The following is a 24,794-nucleotide window of genomic DNA, read 5'->3' on the forward strand; positions in this document are numbered from 1 at the left end:
TACTTGGATTTGTTAAATAAACAGTTTTTTTCATCCTTGCTTATGGAAGAAGGTACTTTTTACAGAGTTTTTTTCAATAGGGAAGAACACCAGAACACTTATGGGAACGTTATGAACCAGTTTTTGTCCAAAGTTAGTTATCAGATGACAAGGATCACATATTCTGTTTATAAACTTCGTTATGAACATAAACATTAGCCTTGTCACTGTGAAGGACTTTTAATTCAATGGAAGCGTCACACTGTAAATTGTTCGCGACAACCATTCATAATGCACAGCTCTTCATGGATGTATCCGATTAAAATAATGTGCAATGGCATGCGAACGTCTCTCCATAGACGTCACTTTGATCTCGATGCATTACCGAAGTGCTAAACAAATTTTAAGGCATTTTTCTAACACCTCGAAAAGGAGCAAATTGGTACAAGAATTCAGTCATAACTTTTTACTGGTTAAAGATACGTCGAAAAACCTTCACCATTGCATTTCTCGTGAAATTCTAGCCCATTTTGATATGTCGCACGACCCCCTTCCCATTTAAAATTCTGAAGTTGAATTCAAGATGGCGGACATCAAGATGGCCACCGACCGTGTGGGTGGCGTCAATGTGGTTCCCCCTTGGCCTGATAACGATTGGTCATCACCATTTCCATGTTGCGCGCTGCAGTGGCCTTGTACTGAGGGTGTTAAGTGACTTATTGAGCCACCCTGTACATCGATATATTTAATAAGCTTACCAAAATATGAAGATAACACTCAGAAAGAACCGCCCATTCAAAAAAACCAGCTTTCTTGAAAACACTGTTTATGTCTAGCTACGAATTTCATATTGTAAATTGTATCTTATATTTAAAAATTAGTGTCTATTTTACAGTAGGGAGATAAACAAAATCCATGGAACAGAAAAAATACTGCCAACTCTTGTATTTTCATTGATTTGAGACACTTTTGTGAAAAAAGCCCAACCAAAAAAGCCACGGAAAAAACTGTTGTTTTTTTTTTAAAAAAGCCAGTTTTTTTCCGACCTCTTCCAACTCTAGAATATGATTCCGTTATTGATAAGACATTTTGTTTTTGGCACATACAAAGAGATGAATGGAATACCCAAAAAATACTACCAGAGTAATACAGCGAATAGTACATGCTGTGTAAATAACATGAACATTTCCTGCACAACTTGTTTGAGAAACACCTGCTCCAATGTCAACTTATTACATGGCTCGATAAAAAATGTATTACAAAATTACGGAAATTGACTAATTCAAATACACAAGTAATTTGTATGACGTTTAACTTGGATATAAATCAATTGTATTGTTGTGCTGTACTTTGCTGTTGGTACATTAATTTACATTACAATGTATGTACTTTGATTGAAACAAGTCTACTTGCTGTACACCAATAAAATAATCACCATGTATGAGTAAATGAAGTGACATGTACTGTTGAACGCTTTATTCTTTGAGGTAGAAAAGTAAGGGGAAAAAACTATTTCTAAAAATGTTATAGTAAAAGCAACTAAATACATGATTCACTAAACATTACAAATACTTCAGCCCTCACAAATATAAAATAACTCTCAATACAAATTTCAAAATGACTTCTTATATAAAATAATCCACAGCGTGTATGAAAACAAAATCATTATCTTAGGAACTTGAGCAATGTTGAAGTTTATATAAATATAAAATTATAAAAATACAAAATTGAAGAATGGCAATGAAAACTTAATTTATATATTTTCAAAATATGCAGAAATATGGCAATTAATATTTGCAAAATACATTTATATCAATATCTAAGATAGGATGAGATATATCATACTGGAAATCTTTACCTACGATTTAATACATGTAGGAAGAGTATGTACCCATTAAATGAAACAACAATCACAATATGGTGTGATGAAACAGATTTATTTGGGACATTACTTAAACTGCATTTGGTTCAACCTGTTATCTTTCCAATGCTAGTGATCGCTGAACAGTTCTCATGGCACCCAGAAATGAGGAAACGTCTGCTAGGCAGCGTGAGGAGAATTGAAACCAGAGAAGTAGTGGTTAAGCATGTGCTGCTCCCACTTCATAGTTTAATCCTTGCTTTTTATGTTTTATTAAAAGAAGTTTATTTTGCACGGTTTTTGCAGTAGTTGTTGATGTGCTAACATATATTTGTGCATTCTCGTGTAGATTATCCACATCATGGTTTCTAGTTCTGTCCCTATATATTGTAGTCTAACAGATTTATATTGCTAGTTTGAGGCAAGATTTATGAAAAAGCCATGAGCAACTTTACTGGTTACTTTCGGTTTAGCAACAAATCTGTAGAATATCCTTTATATCTTTCCAGATATTCATGCGAGGCAAATAATTCTCACCCACCTAATATTGCAAAGGACATTGGTGGACATACATGATGTTAACAAGAAATTTTCTTGTATGAAGAAACCACTAAACACAGAAAAGTGAAAGACACAATCAACTAAATACTTTGGTGATTTGAACTAAATGATTTTATGTGGAGATTTAGAAGTTCTGATTTCCAATTGTTGACAACACTGACAGTTCTCAAGTTGAGCTCCTGATTCCCAGCTGATTTGGGCCTTAAAATGGCCCTACTGTAAATTTTCTATGAAAAGTAGCAATTTAAATATATGTATTCCCACAATTCATGTGACTATTGTTTTATTCTATGAGTGAATTGCAATGCCAACATTTAAGCGTGTCAGTTGGCACATTGAATATGAATGGATCCTTACTATATGTACTTTTGCACACACTACAGATCATACCTTACTTCATACCCAATACTGACATTTTAATAAAGAGTGGACAACTTGAATTGAATTTGAATTTGAATGTGGTCATATCAATGACCACACAAAAACCTAAGAATTTATAAAATAATGATTTATTTAACTACAAACCTCTCCAAGTAGTTGCATTATGATGCATGCTCATAAGTAGACCTCGGATTTTAGGTTTTTAACCTATTTTTTTCCTTTGCAGGTAAATAAGAAATAAGTTATGTCCGAGTTTTATTAAAAACACAACAACTGATGAAGTTTTATAGTGCCTAAAATAATCTATTTTGCTTGTTAGAACCTATTTTATGTATATGTACCTAAATCAAACTTCTTTTTTAGGTTTTGCAAGATTTTTATATCACTCAGAGGTATTTGCTGTGTCTGGTGACGAAAATCCAATGACTAATGTGTTTGATACTCTCTGTCGATTTCCCTCCCTCCAAGTCCATGCCATTTTTTCAAAGCTCTAATTAAAGTAAAATATCTGGCGCCACTGCACAGTCCAAAGTGCAAACGCCTGATTTCTGGACAGCTTAATATTCTCTATAATTCGTGCAACTTTTATTTATGGTGAGGATCATACTCCCCTTTTGCCCAGCACTCCTAAAAAGACAAATACCCTTTACTCGCCCCCTCCCTTCTGAAAATCCACTGCACTCATGTTATCTCCATATACTCATTTTAAATACAAAAAAGTATATTTGGAAATTTTCACAGCAAAATTGGACAAAACAGAGAAAAACTAATGTGAATGTGATGTGACCGGGGTTGAGATTCAGTACTTAAGCCAACATTCTTTTCATTAAACAAAATAATTTTAAATTGGCACCTCATACATCACACTAATCTATTCTCACACATTAACATATAGACTAGTTTAGGACTACAACTTTTTCATACAATATTATTAGTAACAAATAATGTATTAATGATCAGATTAAATAGTAAGCACATGAATATAATATCTGTATATCATAAAATCCTAGGCAAAAATTTGATATCACTATTCATAAAATTATGAAAGCTTCAATCACCACGTGGTTGAACGGGAAGGAATCTCTTTCTGCCGATACTTGCATCAAAAACCTATATAATTTTGATACAAATTATTAACTGGTAGGAAAACCGTAAAACATAGGTCTACCATATAACCATTATTTTTCTCACATTTCACTTTATTCATGAGAAAGGTAATGCATTGCATAATTAACGTTGCAGGATAATGCTGAAACTCAAATTGCGAACACAGAGTCAGTCGTCTCAGAAGCAAGTCTGGACTTCATCATGAAAATTTAACTTGTGAACATAAGTAGCAGAACTTCACTTACATGCAAGTGAACTGCTGTTTAACATGAAAGTGTAGAAGGTTGTTAGGAAAAGAACTATTAATTAATAAGAGAAAGACGAAACATGACAGCATAACATTAATTAGTCCATATACCGTAAACTGGGACATATATTCACGTAAGATTCTCTGCACTATAAAGCCTCATCCAGTGAGACATTTTAAAAAAAAATGATTGCCAGTTTAATCCATACAGAAAATTCTCAAAATTAATTAATAGCTCACCTTACAGTACTTTTTTTTCAGAATTGCAAATTTGAGAGGGTAAAGTGGATGAGCAATTATTGTAGGATCAAAATTTGAAGTTTTGTGATTGGAGCCATCCTGCAACCATTAAAACTCACTTAATGGATTTGGAAATAACTATTTTATTGACCAGGTGAAAATGTTATATTTTAGTGGAAGCCACACTAGAAGACCAGAATTTTTTTTTAGTACAAGCAGACACAATGTGTCCAAGTAGATTCAAGATAGTTCTTATCTTTTCAACGAGTATAAAACTACATAAATCAAATGTGGGGGTGATGGTATGCTGTTTTCCTTTTAATTTCATCAATAACATTTTTCCATCAGACTACAAAATTTTTGTAAAGTAATCAAATTGTTTACTTATGATTTACATAATTTTCCAATCTTGCTATCAACAACATATATTTTGGGTGCGTCATTATCATGAATAGTGAATTGTTTCATATACATAATTCAAGCTGCCATGAAACAAAAAAAAATTACAGGGTTAGATCTGGCTATTGGATGGTCATTCAGTGGAACTATGACTACCAGTTCAATGGCTATAATGCCAAATACAGATCTGCTTTCCACATCCAATACAGTGTAAGCAATAGTACTACTTAGCAAGTATCACACATTTCATAATTTTTACCAAAATCAGGCAAAACTTTTCAGACACTATTATAACACTGATTATGGCACATAAGACAATGCTGGATTTGTATCCTAAGATTTATGTTTGGGGAAATTTTATTTTTTTAGGATTGGGATACTGAGGATTCTCAATTACTCCCTTTCCAAATTTCAATTCTAAAAAATCGCGAATATTATTTGGAGCGGATACCTGCCTTCCAACAAACTCTATGGTGGACAATGGCTTCAGAAAATATTCCGGAAACTCAGTATCTTGCCTATGTGTTGGGAACCAGGTGTCCTTTGTCATGACACCATCTTTTGGATAAAAGGGGAAAATATCAACATGCAAACGGTTAACCTGGCTAAACTGTACCCGAAAAAAATCACCCTCATGAGCCTTCTCCCACACAAAATCATCTTCATCCATGACGGCATATTTCTCAGCCTCGACAAGCCAAATACACTTCTGAATGTCTTCCTTATACATACCAATATCGACGTCATAGTCCCAAGGAATTATGTCATTGTTTCTCATGGCACCCAATAGGCTTCCACCCTCCAGCCAGTATCTGACCTTCGACTTCTCCAACACGTCAAAAACATGCCTTGCAGTTTTTCTCAGGCCCTCTAAACAGCATGGTGGAGTCCAACGTCCTTCATATAAAAACTCTGGAGTGTCATCCATAACAGTTCCGAAACATCTTTGTTTCTTTTTATTGCAACCATACCATTCCACACTATCGTTTTCCTTGATCACTTTCTTAATACCAAATTTCTCATACATTTGCTGCTTTCGTAATTGATGCAGCTGCTTAAGCTTCCACTGAGCATGGTGTGTGCTGAATAAAGCCTTTCCTTCACCGAACTGAATGTTTCTTTTCAGGTAAACCTAAAAAATGAATACAGTAGTTACATGAACTATGTTAAGCATTAACCCACCACAACTAAGACTATGATATATTGTTTATATATGAAAATTAGATGGTTTTGTTAGATAAATGATTACAAAAAAACCGGCAGACCAGTGTTAGCAACATGTGGGAAAAGGAGATGATCATCCTTCCCCAAGATGCCTAAATTAACAATATATTGTCAATGAAAGTAACATTCAATGGTATGTTTCCTATTTTATGTTGTTTCTCTGCCACTGTATTAATCACAATTATGATGATGAATGATAAGATGAAGCTGATGAAGACACACTCACAAGGAAATGCCCAGGCTAGAACTCAAACCCAGAACCTTTAGTGCAGCAGGAAATGATGATGATGATCTTGCCTGACCCTTAATCCATAAGGACACGTGTATGGGTTAAAAAATACCCAGTCGATTTTCAAATATATTTTTCATCACTCCCAGTGATTGTCTGAGGCCACCCTTCTCAGAACCTTTCCAGTAAACTATTCCGAGTCTTTGGACCGTGAATCAGCTGTTAGTTATTTCGTTAGTTCTGCTTGCATGACTATAGACACACACCCTGGGTAAATTTCACCCAATGTGCACTCATACATTTCAGTTTGGTATTTCAATATGTTGTTTTATCACGTTCTTGTCAATTGTGTGATTCAATGCAAATGTTCAAAATTAATAAATTTACATTAATCAATGACGGTATTACTACTTACATGCTTTAAAACAAATAAACTTTTTTAGCTGGGTATTTTTTACCTGTCTTCTCTTTCTCATCTTTTCTCAACTTTATCTTTGCGTAATGAAGTAAAATGTTTAAACTTAATCAAATTAAATTATTAATTGAAGGTATTATAATTTACTTTCTTTGAAACCATTAAAAATCTGCAATTTTCTTCTGGGTATTTTTTACCCAGCATGCACCCTTATGTTCCAGTGGAGAGCATGCATCCTGCTGGTTAAACACCTAAAAGGTCAAGGTCAATCTGGAAATTTGCACAATGAGGTATCTGTTGTGACTAATGTTAATGTTGTGGTGATGAAGACCTGACATAAAATATCAGCTTTTATACGTTTAATAAGCAATCATGAGAGTAATTGTAGATGGATCTTCCCCAACTCTTCAACATCTAAAAAGGTCTTTGCCTCCTTTTATGTCTAAAATTAAGCCCTCAACAGAGTATCAACTGTCTCCACAACTGAAGGATTTAAATCATTGTAGCTAGCAACATGCCTGTAATGATGCATTTTGTATGTAAAATATACAGTAGTACACCACTTTCATGCAATGTTAGTTTGGCCAATGGTGAAGAGAAAAAGAAAGTTAAAGATGTCAAATTACAGTGGAGATGATATGACTCATATTGTGATGCATGAAAACAACTGAGGCGCTTTTTCTTCCTACATCATTGTTGCGAAGCTCTTTACTGGGGTATTGCTCATAATTAATGACATCTTGAGGCAAACTGTGCCTAATTTTTACAAAGACTGCATTGCAATCTATCAATAAAAACAAATTACGTTATTGATTGCTATATGTCTAAAAAAAAACCTGATTGAGACTAGGGGGCAGGAGGGAGGTGGAGGACAACAATGGGTCATATTATTTACAAAAAATAAGTGTTCATAAGAACATATTCCAAAGAAAAAAAGAGCAAGAAGTACTCAGGAAGTGAGTGTGTACTCCATTTCATATGAATAAATATATCCATTGCAAAGTTTCCAATCTAGTGACTTCTCGCAGAAATATAAACATTTTTAATGATGTGCAATATATATATATACATATGCACAAGATTATATGTGCACATGTGTGTGTGTGTATGAGCACAGTGCTCCTGGCCATATTAGAGGGGGGTTAGGGTTCAACCCCCCCCCCCCTGAAACTTCTTGCATGTTGGATTAATGGGAAGTTCAGAAACCAAATTTGTAACACATTTTCAAAAATGTATTCGCAGTTTCACAAAAATACAACAGGGAGACAATCCTGGAATGATCGAGCTAGAATTTTCAAACATTTGAATTCTGAAATTTGAGTGAAACTGATTTAATTCTCAGAATCGCAGCCCACCCACGACCCCTTCATTTTCACTTCTGCTGTCCTCTTTCGAGTGCTGTTCCTGGATAACACTGAAAATTCCCTTGTGATTGTCCCAAAATTCCCATCCCAACATTTAAATTCCCCCTTTATAAGAGTTCAAACCTAGGATATCCAGCTTCGTAGCACGTTACATTCACTATCCTTTACCCAGCGGTTCGATATAGTAGATACATGGAAGGGGTCTACCATACACTCTATTGATAGGTCTTGACATGCAGATTCCGAATCTGCAATCACTTTCACTCTAGCTCAATTAGGGGCAGAGCGTACCTTTGAATTTTTTTTTTTTTAAATCGCCATATCTCCGTTCCTAATTGAGCTAGGAGGATGGTTGATAGCTCGTTGGACTCCCAATGAAGTCTCTTTCCGATTCTACAATACAAATTGGGGGTTTCCATTTAAAATTTCACAGTTGCCCCCTGCCCCACCCCAAAGGGGGTGGGGAATTAAGTGTGATATCATTGAATAGCTTTCTTTCACTTATTAAACAAGTATTTTTTCGTTTTCCGATTGGATGTGTATTTCTCACAATATGAGACCGTTCCGGGACTTTTGGACCACCCGGTATAATGCTGTTTGGTAAGCATAGGCACAATATGAGCATCGGAAAGTGGGATCGAACTGGTTCCTAGAACCCCCCTCCTCCCCGAATTGACATAGTTTATTGCACGTTACAAAATAGCATAATGTTTGTTAGTTTTATTGTTAATAACGGAAATAAAGTCCAGTTAGTTAGTATTCCAACAGAATAACCAAAGAAAAACAGCGTTAGACCGAAAAAATTAAGGTTACAATACAGGCACCATGTTATGTTTTACAATTTAATCAAAAGAATAACTGGCTCCACAGTTTTCAAAATTCCAAAAATTAAGTTTTATGTGAATGGTCAAACAACATAAACTTATGACTAAAATTTCTCTCTTATTTTTAAAGCTTTTTCTTGAGGTACCTAAAACATAATAACAAAATATAATAACTTTGCATTTCGGAATACACTGCATGAAACGTAAAATAAAAAAATAAAAACAGTTGTGCTGCATATTCACTCCTGATGGATAGAGTAGAAAAGTCTCCTCAAGAATATAAGGACAGTAATAATAATAATACGTTTGGAATTAATTAGTTTATGAAATTTTAAAATTATTATCATTTCTCTTATTCAAATTTCTGGTGACGCCCATGAGAACAATTATGAGTGAACCCCCCCCCCCCCTGAAAATTTTTCCTGCCTACGGCCATGACAGTGCTCCTTGTGCAAACAGGTTCTCAGCTTGCTAATTTACATGAAATAGAGTACTTGCTCCAAACAGTTGAGAAATCAATGTTTAATTACAGTGTCAATGATTGCATGACCTGTTTGGATATACAAGATGCAATAATGCCACTGTTTGTATGAAACTTCTGAAACTAACTGTAGGACCCCCAGCAGCACAGCACAATATAACCACGGAGGCAATTGGCATTAATTAGTTCATCAAAGGAAAACATCTGAACTCAAGCAACACATGCACACATTCCAAAATAGCACACATGGAGAAAAACAGCATAATTGGAAACTTATAAGCAACAATAGAAATGAAATGCATACACTATGATTTAAGCCATGCCCGAATCTAAAACTACTGACTTGCAGGTCTCAAGCATGGGTGTACCCATACTTTTTCCAGGAGAGGCAGAAGACAAACCTTGGTATACTTGACCCTCTGTACTCCCACTTGCATCGTTTATGAAGACTAAGTTGCTTCTGATGTTTCTAGCTTTTGGACATGTGTTATAGTGACGTGCTTTTATTCAATAGGGTCATTCCATGTGAAATCACCCAATTGAAAGACAAGATGGTGCTTTAGTCATGGATTTGCATCCAATTTTTTTTTACTGATAGATGCTTGTTCCAATATGACAAATATGTAATGTTAGACTTGTCCAACAAATATGCTGAAAGTTACAAATTTTGGAAAATTTGAAGATTTTCAGAAATTGGGTAGACGAACGAACACACCATATGACACAAAACATGTTATATCTCGGAAACTATGTGGAGGTGGAGTATTGTAATGATTTAGGTATTGTTGGAGAGGAGGACAGTCCTGTGTTACCACTCTTACCTGCTCATAAAGTACAGGATGAGGCAAAAGTCCGGAACCACCCTTTTAATTTGAAAACGACTTGACGGAGGGCGATGAAATTTCGGATATGGGTAATTGGGGTGGGGGCACCCCAGATGTGGCTAGCGTGTATCATGGTGGCCATCTTGAAAGCCGCCACCTTGGAATTACATCCAGAATATCAAATGGGAAAGGGGTCATGTAGCATATCATTTTACATGTGTGTTTCTCAGAAATAAGAATATGCAGTTATTTTTATTTTATTTGGAGAGGATATTTTCACAGTTGAAGTTCACATTTGACAATGTAATAGGTTGGTATTTATTTGTTCCAGGTGATTTAACATGGCTCTAACCCTCCAAGAACGGATCGAAATTGTTGTTATAAGTGGGGAGCGCAGTACCAGGGTCACTGCTGAAGATTTCAGTGCCCGGCATCCAGAGAGAGAAGACATCTCACGTACCACACGTTGTGTGTTGCATGTAATGCAGAAGTTTAAGGAGACGGGATCAGTGTGCAACAGAGAACATAGTGGATGGCCGAGAAACGAAGAAACAGCAACGGCAATCGTGGCATCCTTGTTCTTCGTGAACAGTGAGGTAAATAAGCAGAATCATAGTTATTGGTTAGATACCAACCCATCATGGACAGATCCTCGTAAGGAAGTCAGTAAAAGATAATGGTGTGGTATGGGATATGGAACACCCGAATTCCGGGACATGTCTCCTTCATCCATGGAACCCTGAATGGGGAGAGATATCTGAATATTCTCCAGGACGATGTGTCCCCCTCACTGATGAACACAGATGGTGAATTACCAGTTAATCCAGTCCCTGGCAATAAGACCCACACAAATTTTGAGGTGGACGGGTTTTTTCTTTTGATCCTGTTAGGGCATGCCTAAAGAAAGGAAAAAAATCTTGGGTAGACATCTAGCATACCGGGCCTAAGTTTTCTAGGGGCCTGTGTGGTCTTGCTCACTTTCGCATCACTTTGGTGCTATGTGGTATTCACGCATTGCGAACTAACATTTCAGCATTCAAGTTTGCAACACTGACAATGTTTTTGTTGAAATATTATCTTCAACACATAAGTTGATCCTCACAGACAAAATTGTGGAGTTTGACTGTGGATATCATGAAAAAATATTTTTACCTAACTATACGGCGAAGAGTGGATTTTAATAGCAATTTCCAATGGTAAGTTCTGCCATCGCCATAGGGTTAGGCAACACACATAACATTATGCGAGATAGTGCGTATTTCAGGATATAGGTGTTCCATTTTCATTGCCAGTGACTATACCTAATCACCATTTTTCAGGAATTTTGAACCATTTAACATTTAAAGTTTTTTTTGAACATACTTCAAGATTTTTCGAGCCTAACTTAAGAGTTTTAGGACCTATTTTAGGATTTTTAGAACCTATTTTAGAAACCTAAAAGCACACTTTTTAGAACTTAAAAATCCGAGGTCTAGTTATAAGTGATTGTATGGACCACATTACAACTGCTGTTTATGCATTCCAGAAGAAGCTAGTTCTATTTATCCAGAAATTCATACCTAATCTGAAGATCTATTATTTCTCAGATAGATCAGGAATACAATACAAGAATAGAAAAAAAAAACTGTAAACATACAGATGACTTTGGTGTGGATGTTGAGTGGCATTTCTTTCCCACAAGTCATGGCAAGACTCCCTGTGATGGGACTGGTGGGACAGTGAAGAGACTTGTAGTAAAGGCAAGTCTTCAGAGATCAACACCTAAGGATATGTACAAGTTTTGCTTAGGAAACATTAAAGGTTAGAGTTGATGAGATCAAGACAGAACAAGAGTATCTCAATGATCGCTTCAATAAATCCAGGAGATTCGATGGAACAAGAGACCATCACTGCTACATCCCCAAGAACTCATCTACTCTTCTAATAAGTATCATCATCATCATTTCATGTTAACCATATACTGATCAAAGTTGATGGATCAAAAGAACTGATTGACATCAATAAAATAACTGTGAATGAATGCATAGCTTGTATACATGGTAACAGATGGTATGTGGGCAAGGAAATTGAAATGTCAAAGGATAAAATTGATGTTCAAGTCATGTTGTTCAAACCAGCTAGACCATCAACTACTGGTATGACTTAAGATGACCGGACCCCTCTCCGATTTTCTTCATATTTGCATACTTACTAATTGAGGCCTGCTAATGATGAATCTGAAGTTAAAATTTGTCGGAAATGTCTAGAAATTGCAAAATAATTGCGAACCATTGACGCTAGCACCCACGAACCATTGACGTGTGGTTAGGTTAGGCAAACATAGTTAAAATTTGGTGTCGTGGTAGTATCAGGATCTAGAAATTGCAAAATAATTGTGAACCATTGACGCTAGCCCCACAAACTATTGACGTGTGGTTAGGTTAGTTTTGGTTAGGCAAACACAGTTAAAATTTGGTGTTGAGGTAGTATCAGGAATATATATATTTCCTTGTGAAACAAAAAATTTCGCGAAAATCGACGGTTTCCATTCCGAAAACTAACGCCTTATTTTAGCTTATTTTGCAATTTCTAGACGTTTCCTACAACTTTTAACTTCAGATTCGTGATTAGGAGGCCTCAATTAGTGAGTATGACAAATATGAAGAAAATCGGAGAGGGGTGCGGTCATCTTAAGTCGTTCCTCAACTACTTTTACTTTGGAAAGAAGTGATGTTGTTTGGGTAGAGTATCAGAACATCCTTGATGTCCTCACACCATGTGAATTTACAACTGAGACTGGAAGAACATATAATATTACAAATCAGAAGAACACAGAACTGTCTCTAAAGTTTTTATCATACTTAAAGAATTAGTCTAAAAGGAACATGACAAGTTGTAATAGTTTTTATTACGAATATGTTATGTTTGCATGAATAAATTGAATTCAAAATGTTTTTCATTACCTAATGTAATTATCTTGACCAAAAGCAAATTTCAAGTACGGTAATTTAATTAATTTTTTAAAAGAAAAATCTTCTGGCAGAATGAAGAAACGGTAACGGTTCCGGCTCCTTGCACAAATACTAATTATCATAGAATTTTGGAAATCATTATCACACGAAATTTGAACCTTCCTTATGTTGAAAAAAAGAACTTGAAAATTACCTTACGCAAGCATGCGCACTTCTCATGGACAAGATAGTCTATGTCGACAAGCAACAGTAAATATCGTAGAAGTGTGAGAATGAATGTAGAAGTAAATCGGAACCTTAGTAGAATGCATTTAGGGACTTTATTTTAATGCTATAGAAACCAAACCTAACCACGAAAGCATATATTGAACAAAAGTTTAAGTAATCGCTAAAACTCTGCACTATGTGTAAACAGACATACATCGAAATCGAACCATGTAAAAATTGCATTCGTAGCATAATGATCTTGTACCAAAATTGCCAACCTTTGGTTTTAAGCCCTTTGAATTTTACAGGCCTTTAAAATCTGTAAATTTCCTCCCTTTGATGGCTAACTTTACAGATACCTATGTCTTATCTTTTATGTATATACATTATCTGAAAGGCTAGGACCCCTGCATTAAGACAGTGAAAACAAGAACTTTCTATCTTTGGTAAAAATCTAGTATTCCCCGGACACCTATAACTTCTTCGTTTTGTCAATTTTTGACAGTTGTACTTACCTATCTGCTTTGCGGAACATTCTTTAAGGTGTATTCATGTTGTTGTTTTTTATCAAAGTAATTGCAATTTTTCACATTACGAGTACTTCTTTCTCATAGTCTTTTCGCTTGCCTGAGAGACAATATGGCGCGTACACCTTCCTACATAATCGCACGTCGTGCTTGTGTTTTGTCGATTTTCATTCGTTATGCAGGGTTTCAACCTTTGGAACCCAAGAAATACCCTTGAACAAAGCTCATCTGATCTAATTTTTTTTTTTTTCGCATTGTTTTACGAAGAAAATTGTAATGTTTCGTGGTGCTACCAGTGAATGGTTTTTGGGGCTATCCGTTCCGGAATCGGTGGGAAATTTAAACAAAAAAAATATTTTTGTTTCAAATTTTTGAGTCCAAATTTCCCACCGATTCCGGGCTCTGACCCTGGGGTAATTGACCTACCACTACCATGGCCCCGCCTCCGCTCCGGCTACACGGCTTTCTCTATAGAATCCCTGTTAAAGGCATGTTAGAAATTGGCCGGAGTCACCTGCCCCCAAATGACCACAGCCCATTCCTTCTAACGAGTAGCATACATTCACTGCCACATTTTCGACATTCCTTTCCTTTCTTCACGATCCCGTGTTCAATTAAATTAAAAAATCCACTGGATCTTCCACACCTGGTACGAATTTCACCACGCATCCACGACACGTCATGTTTCTAACTTTCATTGCAAACACAGACAGTTCGAAACGGTACGAAACTCTGGATACCCAATGAACATGAACAAAACACAATTACGACGCGTGATGATGTACGAAGGTGTACGCGCCAAAGGCAATTGTCCGTCGGAGAATTAATTTTTAACAAAGAACATGAATTTCCGCTATGAATCATTCCCACATCACACAAAACACCTTCCAGATGTTAGACAATGCTACAGGAACTTATTACCATTGGTTGTTTTCACATGGAATGACTCCTATCACAAGTAACTTTTACAACTAAAATAAAGACTTATTAGTGGGAGGGGGGAGAGAGAGAAAGAGAGAGAGAGAGAGAGATAGATAAATGAATTAATCTGAAAATTAGTGTAATACTCCAGTTCAAACCTGTTGTTAATTTGATTTGATTTAGTTTATTTTACTTCGCGTTTTGTGCCTCTTGGCTAATTTGCGAAGATGGGGATGAGTGATGAAACTGATGAATGGACATTCACAAACAACCAAGCCCGACCGGGATTGGCGTCGCAGCGCGATGTGCTAACCACTCGGCCACAGGGTCGGGCAAACCTGTTGTTAAGTTAGTATTTAAAACATTTATTATGTCATTACAGCACCTACCTTAAACTCTTGGACTGTTGCTTGAATGTAGAGAGATTCAGGGAAAGGCAACATCAATGCCTCCGGCATCTTTCTCAGTGTGTAAGATTCAACAAATATTACATGTTTACCTGTGACAGCATCACAAACATTACTTTCTGAAAAATCTTGATACCTGAGTGTCCATTCTTTGACATTAAGTTTAACTTTGAGACAGTTCGCAAATCTGTTGCTCAAAACTGGTGCAGACACTATTGTGTGGGGGTGTTTCTTGAGCTCCAACAAGAGTTGTTGCGTGGACCTTTCTCCAATCCTAGTAGAATCTGGTATGAAAAGTACATATTTTGTTTTAATGAAGGATAGTGGATTTCTTGCTTCAAAAGTTTTTGTTAAACCAAATTGCAAGTTAAGAAGTTTCACGTTGTCACAAACATTAGTGAAATTCAATGGAGGGTACGGTAATTTATCACTAATGACAAGTATCTCAATGTTACGAAACACTGATAACACTGCTTCAATTGTTCCAAGCACGTCATTTTCGAAGAATTCAAATCCTCTTATTACGACTGTCACAGCCTTTTCTATGTAGTTTTTATCAATAGCTTGAACTGTACTGCTATCAAAAGTGTGATGTCTTAGGTCCTCATCTGCTAAATTGTTTTCACCGAACGTCATAAATAATTTCCAAATATAGAAAAGTACCACCGTATTTAACACTACGATAAATACAGATGTAACTTTCGCAACCCTTATTCTCATTACTGTGTTGATATTTCGTCATTCTATCGTCCCCACGAATATTTTTCGTTGACCATTATTGAAAAACTGGTCCCCGCTGTCGTCTGCTTCATTTGCTCGCTAGATAGCATCGCATCGCGTCGCACCATGCCACCAGTGTGTCTGTCTACATTGATTCACTTCACTTATGCAACCTTGTGTTCTGACGTCAGATGAGAAATTCCTACGACGTTAGGTTAGGTCTGTAAGGTTTGGTATTATTAGCATAAATACACTGCAAAATTCTTTTCTATGATAATAGAACTAAACCTAGCTAGCCTAACCTAACAACTTAGGCATTAGCCTAAAATTAATAATTTTTATCTCGTGACGTCAGAACACAAGGTTGCTCAATTGTTGTGCAATAAGTGACACCTCCCAAAGTGTGCAGTCGATAACAAAACAAAACGAGGCAGGGCAGCCCAAGTACAGCGCCTTGAATAACGTAGTGTGGAAAAACGGCACAGTTCTGCGCGCTCTGGTTGGTTCCACTCGAAAATGATCCGCTAGAGGCGCTGGTGTTGAACCCGGTGCTTGGTATGCGTCTGCTTATAATGCAAGTAAGGAGTTTTCGCTGCAACGTCCGATTCTTTTATATGAAGCATTTCTATGAATGTGATAATTGCTTTGATATTTGGTACAGTGGTCGCGAAGGTATTAACGAACATTCTAGACAGTCGACCACGTCCTGTTATCGTCATACTTTCGTTAATAATACGGGAGAAAAAATACGCGTGGAATGCTCTTGGCAACTAAATTTTTGTGTATGAATTAGGTTCATTATTATTATCATCATCATCATTTCTTTTAAAGATATACACACTGAAGCATTTGTATTTTTGATATTTACTGTTTCTTTTCTTCCGCTTTAAACTAATCGCGGCGATGATGATAATGATGATTCCATGAAACGACAAGGGGAACCCCACAAAACTTTCTTAGTGCCATCGACATGAGTGTAAGGAAACTTTCGAACCAATGGGACAAACGACATGGGATGTTCACACTGTCACACTAGTGACACACACTTCCAGACTGTAAAATAGCATTCATTGCACATGAGGGTCCAAACAGCAAACGAAATGTTCATATGGCGTATTCGCGTGCTACTTGTTACTTCGGTCGGAAAGCTCCTTAAAGGAAGGGTGCTGACTGCTGAGATCGAAGCGACGCGCTACAGGGGGAGTTCCCAACTAAGTGACAAGCGACATGGTGCCTTCAGTCTATTGGCAAGCGTTCGCTGCTAATTGTGCGAACAACAGATAGGCGACACGAAAAACCGCACATTACAACAACAGATCTAGGCTACACTATAAGCATAGAGGAGTTAGGGAGTAGAGGATTATCCCACATTTAAACCTCGCTGCGCTTTGAAATTGCATTTCCATCGGTGGCCAGTAGATGGCGCGGCCGTCTTCTTTTGCTGTTTCCAGCACAAATTGGGGGGAGAGCTCTTTCGGTGACAGTCACGTGGGTTTCAAACGTCCTTATTGGTCAGATCTCTTGTATGCCATCAAGGCTGTTACCAATGGCAAGGGCTTCCTTTTTCGCTGGTTCCCTTCCAAGCACCGCTGTTAGGGGTGGGGTGAAGAGATGGGATGGGTGATGCGTTTCCGCCACCGCAAAGTTCTTCGGAATCTTTTACTCGAAAGTAAGGTTGCCTTTCCTATGCAATTAACAGATTCTTTGAGTGTTTATTTGAAGGCGGAATTGGGAATGTAAAATGTAGGCATTTTCAACTGGCGCCTGAATTTTCAAATTCAGTTCTCAAAAAACTTTTTTTAAAAAATATTTCAGTACAGTGTGTGGGCCTCCCCGATGGCTCAGTGGTAGCGTCGTCGCCTTGTAATCAAGGGGTTCCGGGTTCGATACTCGGTGGAGCTACAAGTGGTTCGGATCCCACTTTAAACTGTAGGTCTAGTCCCGATTGGCCTGTGCAAAAAGAAAAAAATAATAGCTCATAACTGAAGTACAAACGGGGGGCGGCGAATTCCATGCACCGGCGCAACAATCATTTCTTGACTGCAACAATCTTTACTCGGCCTTGCCGCACAAGAAATGAAAATGAACTGAATAGCGTGAAATTCAAATAATTTTTGTTTCACTTTGCTCGAAATAAAATCGTTTCTTTAAGATAGGGTGACCATTCGTCTCGTTTTGACCGGGAGAGTCCCGTTTCATAGGCGTGTCCCAGTTGTCCCGTCGATATTATACAAGAAACACTATTTGTCCCGTTTTTTAAAAGTCTAGGAATTAGCTTGAAAACCAAGTCTAAATTTGAGAGATTCTTAAAAAGAATGACTTTCTGTGTCTTGGCGGAAATTCAAATGTCAAATCCCGCGTTTTGTGTTAGATATTAATATGTGATGCAACTTTTTCGGGGAGCTTTATTAACGGTTAGTAAAGAATAAAGTTGTTCTCAAGAAGACTGGTCCTTCTGCAAAATAAAAGTCCGCGCGTTCATTATATCCCCAGCGGTTAACAAAGGGAGCGGTACTCTTTGTTAAAAGAAACACCCAAGCTGGCGGTTTTCTTTTGAAGTAGAAGCAACAAACTGGAGTAGGAAAGCGATGTTGCCAAATTGAAGAGATAGAGAGGAAAAGCAGAAGAAAATTGTAAGGAAAAAAGAAAAAGAAAGAGAAACAAGATTAAAGAATATGGAAAGAGAAAATAAATACAGATAAAGATTAAAAAGGAAGGGGGGAGAAATATCCAACTCTTACATATTTGGCCTTAATTGACACCGGTGTTCTGGGGGGATTCTGAATTAAACGTGTTAAATACTCAAATTGAGTTTTATAAACCCACTCAAAAATACTATTTATATGCATATTTACATATTTTAATTTACTACATTTAACCAATCAATGTGCTAGCTTTAAGTTTTTTTCGAAAATCGAACAATCAAAAAATTTGGACAATGTAACATGGTATTTCATTCAAATAGACATCATCTATTACACATTCATCCAAACTATTTTCGGGGGTTTATGAACGATTTTAGGAGTGGTCTTGAGTGATGGGCACCCCTGTTTAGGGAATAAGGGCAGATCAAGTATAGTGTTCTGTAAAGCTAAGATAAAGCTAAGAAAAAGTTACTTTCGGTAGACACACTGTCGTAATTAAATACTTTGTGGGAATTACGATATGGTTTGAGGGTGCGAATGATTTTTTGGGGGGGGGCACATGATATAATCTGGGGGGACGCATGACATGATTTTTGGGGGGAATGCGCCATTGGCTTTGATAAGGGTGGGCACCTGTGCTCTCCATGAAGGAAATAATATTCTGCAGTTTTGTCTTCATACTTAGGATTATCACTAGCAGCCGTGAGTGATAACTTGCATTATGCAAAGTCTAAGGAAAAAACTAAAAGCACAACACTATAACAAAGCAACAAAAGAGCACCATAACACAACACAACTAGTTAAAAAGAATCAACCCCGCACGTGGTTATGGAGCAAAAATAATGAGAGGCGCCTTGCAACTACAAGAAATGTAAGTAAAGAAAATGTGGCAACAACGTCTGAGTGCACGCGCTTATCGGGAGCGGCTTGGCTATTGTTTGCTATTGTTGTCAGTGTTAAGTTTTATAAAAGGGTTGCCGATGGGGACATAATAAACGCGCGGACTTTACTTCTGGCATAGTAGTCATACCGAGATTATAAAAATTAATAGCTCTTGACAACGAGAGATCATATTTTACATAGATATTGTTCATGATGTATCATTTATGTGATCCATACTATAATAAATAATAAAAAAGGTAAAGTGCTCCCCTGTGCTTTGCACCACGCCATGAAGGCGTATCTCGGCCGAAGCTTGGAGTGATGTGATCAGCACCACGCCCCTGGCCGCATTTACCTCCCAGAGTTTCCTCCAGGTATCCACTTTATACAACACTGGGCGAGCGCCGGAGCCGCATAAACAGGTGGAAAAAGTCCCGGTTCTCTCAGCCGGGGATCGAACCCGGGCCTCTCGCATGGTAGTCAGACGCAATACCGACTTTTTTATATATAAAATAAAGAAATTCCCCTATTCGGTGGTATCCCCCGTCATTCACACACATTTTCTCAACATTCGTACATATCAGTTTTTCTCTATATTCTCGGTTTTCTAAATTTACGGACAACACAAACATCCAAGTCCTAGCCGGGATTCGAACCCGGGACCACTATGCTAACCACTCCTCCACGGAGGCCGACCACCGACTGAGCTACAGCGGTTACTATAAATAATAATAATAATACGTTAATGACAATAATTTTATAGCTAATTAGGCCTAACCAATTTTTCAGGAGGGAGTAAAGTGACCTTTGGGTCAAAATATTATGGTCACCCTACTTTAAGAGCAACATCAAATCGTACTTGACCATGTTTTTATGTTTAAATTTTTGCAGCTTTTAAAAATTAAGATATACTATTGATGAAATCCTACGAGCAATATTTGTATTTTCCTCAACCACTACAAATTTTTAATTCACCATGCTCCAAAAAACTTGTAAAATTATTGCTTTTTTATTTTGTTATTTTTTTTTTTTTATTTATTTTTTTTTTTTTTTGAAGAGTGACAATTGTCAATTCAACCTGTATGTGGAGTGAGTTGACGATATGTTCGGGGTCAGTTGACAATACTTGTAATTCTACCTTTGAAATGGTTTGGCATATTTTATTTCAAACAATATACTGCCTTAAAATTACAGATTACAAAAATGTGATTTAATGAACAGCATAATATGTAACATAAATGTTCCAAACCAAGGTGCGGAATCCCGGGGGGACGGGGGAATTCCTCCCACCAACGATCTTGTCTTGAAATTCCCCCCTCCCCCCACAAAAATTCTTCCAAGGGGGGAAGAGTTTTTGTTTTAACAACAAATATAAACAATTAGTTTGAGATTCGAATATACATGACTGGAATAATATCGAGAACATACAAAAAGAACGGACAACAAAGAGCCTCACCTCTAAGGACACTAAACCCAGCAATCCCCAGAACACAGAAATTGGACCGACTTGTTACTTCTTCTCCATTTCTCATCGTCTTTCGTTAGCAACCACGAAGTACATAGATATATTAATAAAACACGTAATAGCATTTATATGTGAATTTTATACATGAAACTATATCATCTTAATATATCTTATTTTTTATCCCTCCTCCCTTATGCACATCATTGTTCATCTATTTGCAATTATACATTTTGATTGAAAGACAGTCGATATAATATATTGTATATATTATAAAATAATTTGAGACATTTAATGACATTATATATATAAATATGGGTCGGGTCATTCATTCCATGTCAAATCAGGCAGGAGTTGACCCTCATAGTCACGATGTTGATGATATTTCGGACACAGCTTTGCTTTGCTCCAAAACCTGTGAAAGGATTTTGCTGAAATATGATTATTACGAATTATATGAGGGTTGTTCAAAATATCAGTTTTGAGCATCATGCTCTTTTCAATTAAGTATATCTCGGGAACGAACGAAGATACAGAAGCGTTCTTGAGCTCGTTGTAAAGGGGAAAAACGGTTGCATATTATGAGATGATAAAATGTTGAAACTTTGTAAAATTTGAACACACTGTTCAAATGTTCAAATTTCAAGTTTGAACAGCTCAAAACATCCCCTCATCGATTTTTCTCATTTTTGAATATTTTTAACTACCATCCTTCCTCTTCATACTAATAAAGTTTTATGAAGGTTTTTTTTTTTATATAAGAGAGAAAAATGAATTTGAAATTTGTCCTGCATCAGCAATGAACTGAGCTATAATGAGACTTTTCATTTGTGTCGCGCTAGAGGATATACATACGTACTGTTCAGGGACAGATGATATTCCTCTTGATAATAGCCTTTATTTTGTGCTGTTATTGCTAATTTATACGTTGCTGTTTTCATATTTTTAGCCGCGTTCATGGGGACGAGATGTGGGAGTGTTGTGAAAACTTCTGTGTTAGCCAGAAAAAAAAAAAATAAGTTGAAAACGACGAATGTTGGGAATGATTCCGTAAAAGATGGATTTTGGTCAGTTGTTAGACCTCTACTAGAAGAAAAAAATCTCAAAAGTTCACGTCCTTCTCCCCTGTGCTTCCCCTCAAGCATCGGATTCACAGACTCTTAGTTACTGGCTTATATCTAAGCAGTTATTTTTCTATTAAACTTTTGATCCTCATTAGATAGACTGAAGAAAAGGTAATGTTTCGTTGTTCAATAATGCGTAACGATCTGTAGGATTTTATGTTTTGGTAATGAACGATGCCCCTATAAGATTGGATCACATATAAAGACGAATTCAAAGGAATTATTTTCCGGAGAGGGGCATCGTAACGATCTGTAGAATCTTTTAAATGTAACGTACAACGAACTCTAAAATCCCAGACATTTAGCCATCACTTTCCAAATCAGGAAATTGCTAGAACCATCTAAGGAATGTCTTGTTAGACATTGCCGAGCTTCCTTGATCGCCGTCGTTGCAAACAGGTGTAAACGATCGCAATCAAGGAAGAGTCTACAGATAACTGAGTCGGCATTACTTAGTAAATTCGATTGGAATAAATGTCTGGAAGGAGAGAGGTCAGTGGTCAGTTCTAAGTCAGTCAATCGAGGAGCGAGTACGAGGATTACGAAGAGAGATAAGAGGACGCCTTGGGAAGACCGTGTCGAGACAAGTCGCAAGTCAGACTCTTTGTATAGTCTCGAGCGTAACCTCTCATCGCATATCTTCAGTAGTGCAGAGACAAGTATACCCTTTCCAATAAGCCATGTTGATCCAGTCTTTCGGGGTTTAAAACTCAAGTGGTGTGTCTTGCCACACGTAGGGTTACCAGACGTCCGGTTTTTCCCGGACATGTCCTACATTTTAGCCTTATGTCCGGCGTCCGGGAGGAATTTGAAAAATATCATAAAAGTCCTACATTTTGAGCGTCACAAAATATTAATTAGGAAAATAGGTAACAGAAAGAAATCATGCTAGTTACAAGTCTATGGACTACGCTTCCAAACTCAATAGTGAAATTTATTTTGCTTCAGTCATTGATGTCCGTGTGCACGAACGAAGATCAAATTTTAAACTCGGATCGGGAAAGGATCACTGGAAAATTCCATTGCACGAAGACGGTTCAACACTTGTTTGCCTTCTGATCGGCCATTCGCGACCGTTTTGGTGTGTGATCCTGGTTCACGATACTGACGCTTCGACTGCAGGCAGTTGTTTTTTAATATAAAAAGAGCGGAAAGTGATATCGAGGGCGTGCAAACGCTAGAGATGTTGGATGTACAATGCTAATAATTCGAGAACTATGTAAACTAAAAACTGTTAAAATAATAATAATAATTTGTGGTTCTGTGGTGCAAAGTTGTAATATTTATAAATACTGTACTTTCTATCCCAGAACACAAAACATATATAAATGTCATATATTACGCGCAAGGTAAATTAGAACACAGCAATGTTTACGATATTGCTACATGGTGTTGGAAATATGATTGTATAAATTTACGAAAATACATGTTACTGGCTATTTACACGACACGACAATATAAATATATAAGAATTAAGAAATGAAAAATTCAAATAGTTACCACAGTACAGTAATAATAGAAATAATAATAATAATATATCTTTATTGCGGGCGAGGTTCAGCGTACACTGTTCTCTCAAAATCGAATGTATTTCGTAAGGCATTAAAGTCCCGTAGAAGAAGGTTCCATGCTTTCTCCTCCTTTTGTGTTGTGCCGTCAGTTCTTTTTTAATATCATTATTTCTTTACGCTCCACTACATCCTTGTACATATTGACAAGGTTGATTAGTACATCTCTCAAATTCAGAGAAGTTTGCAGCCCGAATTATCTTCTTCTCCTACATGTTGATACTTTACCACATCACATTACTCTATGGAGTTCTTGGTTGTGATTTGTGTTAGCCAACCAATCAGGTATAGCCTTACAAATTAATCTCGGATCTGTTGAACGGAACCTCCTGAACGTCGTTTTTCGTTGGTGCAATGCAAATCCTTAAACCAAGTTCATTTATTGTGGATTAAAATTGATCTCGTTCATCTGAACTTCGAAATAATCGGAGTTGGTGAACGCGGCCATGAGTCATTGCCCCCTCCCCCCCCCAAAAGTTTGTCCTGCTATTAAACAAACAGGAAAACGGAAGCACTTAATGAACAAAGTTTTGGGACCACTTTCTGATAACGTCACTGTTCAATGCCTGAGCAGAATTTCTTGCCTTAGGGTTTATACTGATGGAACAAGGTCTTGCCCATTCTGATTCAATATTCAATACAATTTGATTGTAAAGCAGGGGTATAGATAACAAAATTATTCATGGTGTCTGCCAGTCAAGAAAGTCATGGTAGTCAAGAAAAAGTAAATATATTAACAAGTAGGTCAAGAAGTCAATAAAAAGGCAATAAATTATTCTTGTTGTCAAGAAGTTTTGCTATCATAATAACTGATTGGTTGATTTAGTTTATTTTACTTAACTTTTTTCTGTCCCTTTGGCTAATCGCGAAGATGAGGATGAATGGTGGTAAGATAAGATGGATGAAGAGACAGTCACAAACATATAGGGACAACCGACACAAGCCCCACATGAGTAGACGCCAAAGCCTCGCTTATCTGCCAAACACAGTTCAGGCCCTTTAGTAGGGTTTTTCATTAAATAAATATTTATTTTCTTAATTACTAATTTTCAACTTTACCTAAGTAGCGGTCGAATAAATAGACATTAAGAAAAACGGAAAAAGGTATAGAAAAGTCCAGAAAAAGTCAAGAATTCTGGATGTGTTATTTTGGTAGACACCCTGGACACTACTCAAGATGAAACTTCTCGAACCATTTTCAGTTACGGTAACTGCTGAATATTTGTTTGCCATTACAGGTCATA

At 36.9% G+C, this 24,794-nt stretch overlaps 1 protein-coding gene across 1 annotated transcript; it reads right to left on the reverse strand.

Annotated features, from left to right (window-relative positions):
• Positions 1 to 717: 717 nt before the first annotated feature.
• LOC146002487 (ribitol 5-phosphate transferase FKRP) lies at positions 718 to 15,981 on the reverse strand. The gene is made up of 2 exons (XM_083140370.1): positions 15,132 to 15,981; positions 718 to 5,907 (listed from the first exon to the last, which is right to left on the reverse strand). Exons 1-2 carry the CDS (start codon positions 15,867 to 15,869, stop codon positions 5,116 to 5,118), a joined length of 1,530 nt encoding a protein of 509 aa, XP_082996496.1. The 5' UTR covers positions 15,870 to 15,981; the 3' UTR covers positions 718 to 5,115.
• Positions 15,982 to 24,794: the final 8,813 nt, after the last annotated feature.

Source organism: Lepisma saccharinum, chromosome 1, assembly GCF_977018435.1.
Source record: "Lepisma saccharinum chromosome 1, izLepSacc3.1, whole genome shotgun sequence".
Taxonomy (NCBI): Eukaryota; Metazoa; Arthropoda; class Insecta; order Zygentoma; family Lepismatidae; genus Lepisma; species Lepisma saccharinum.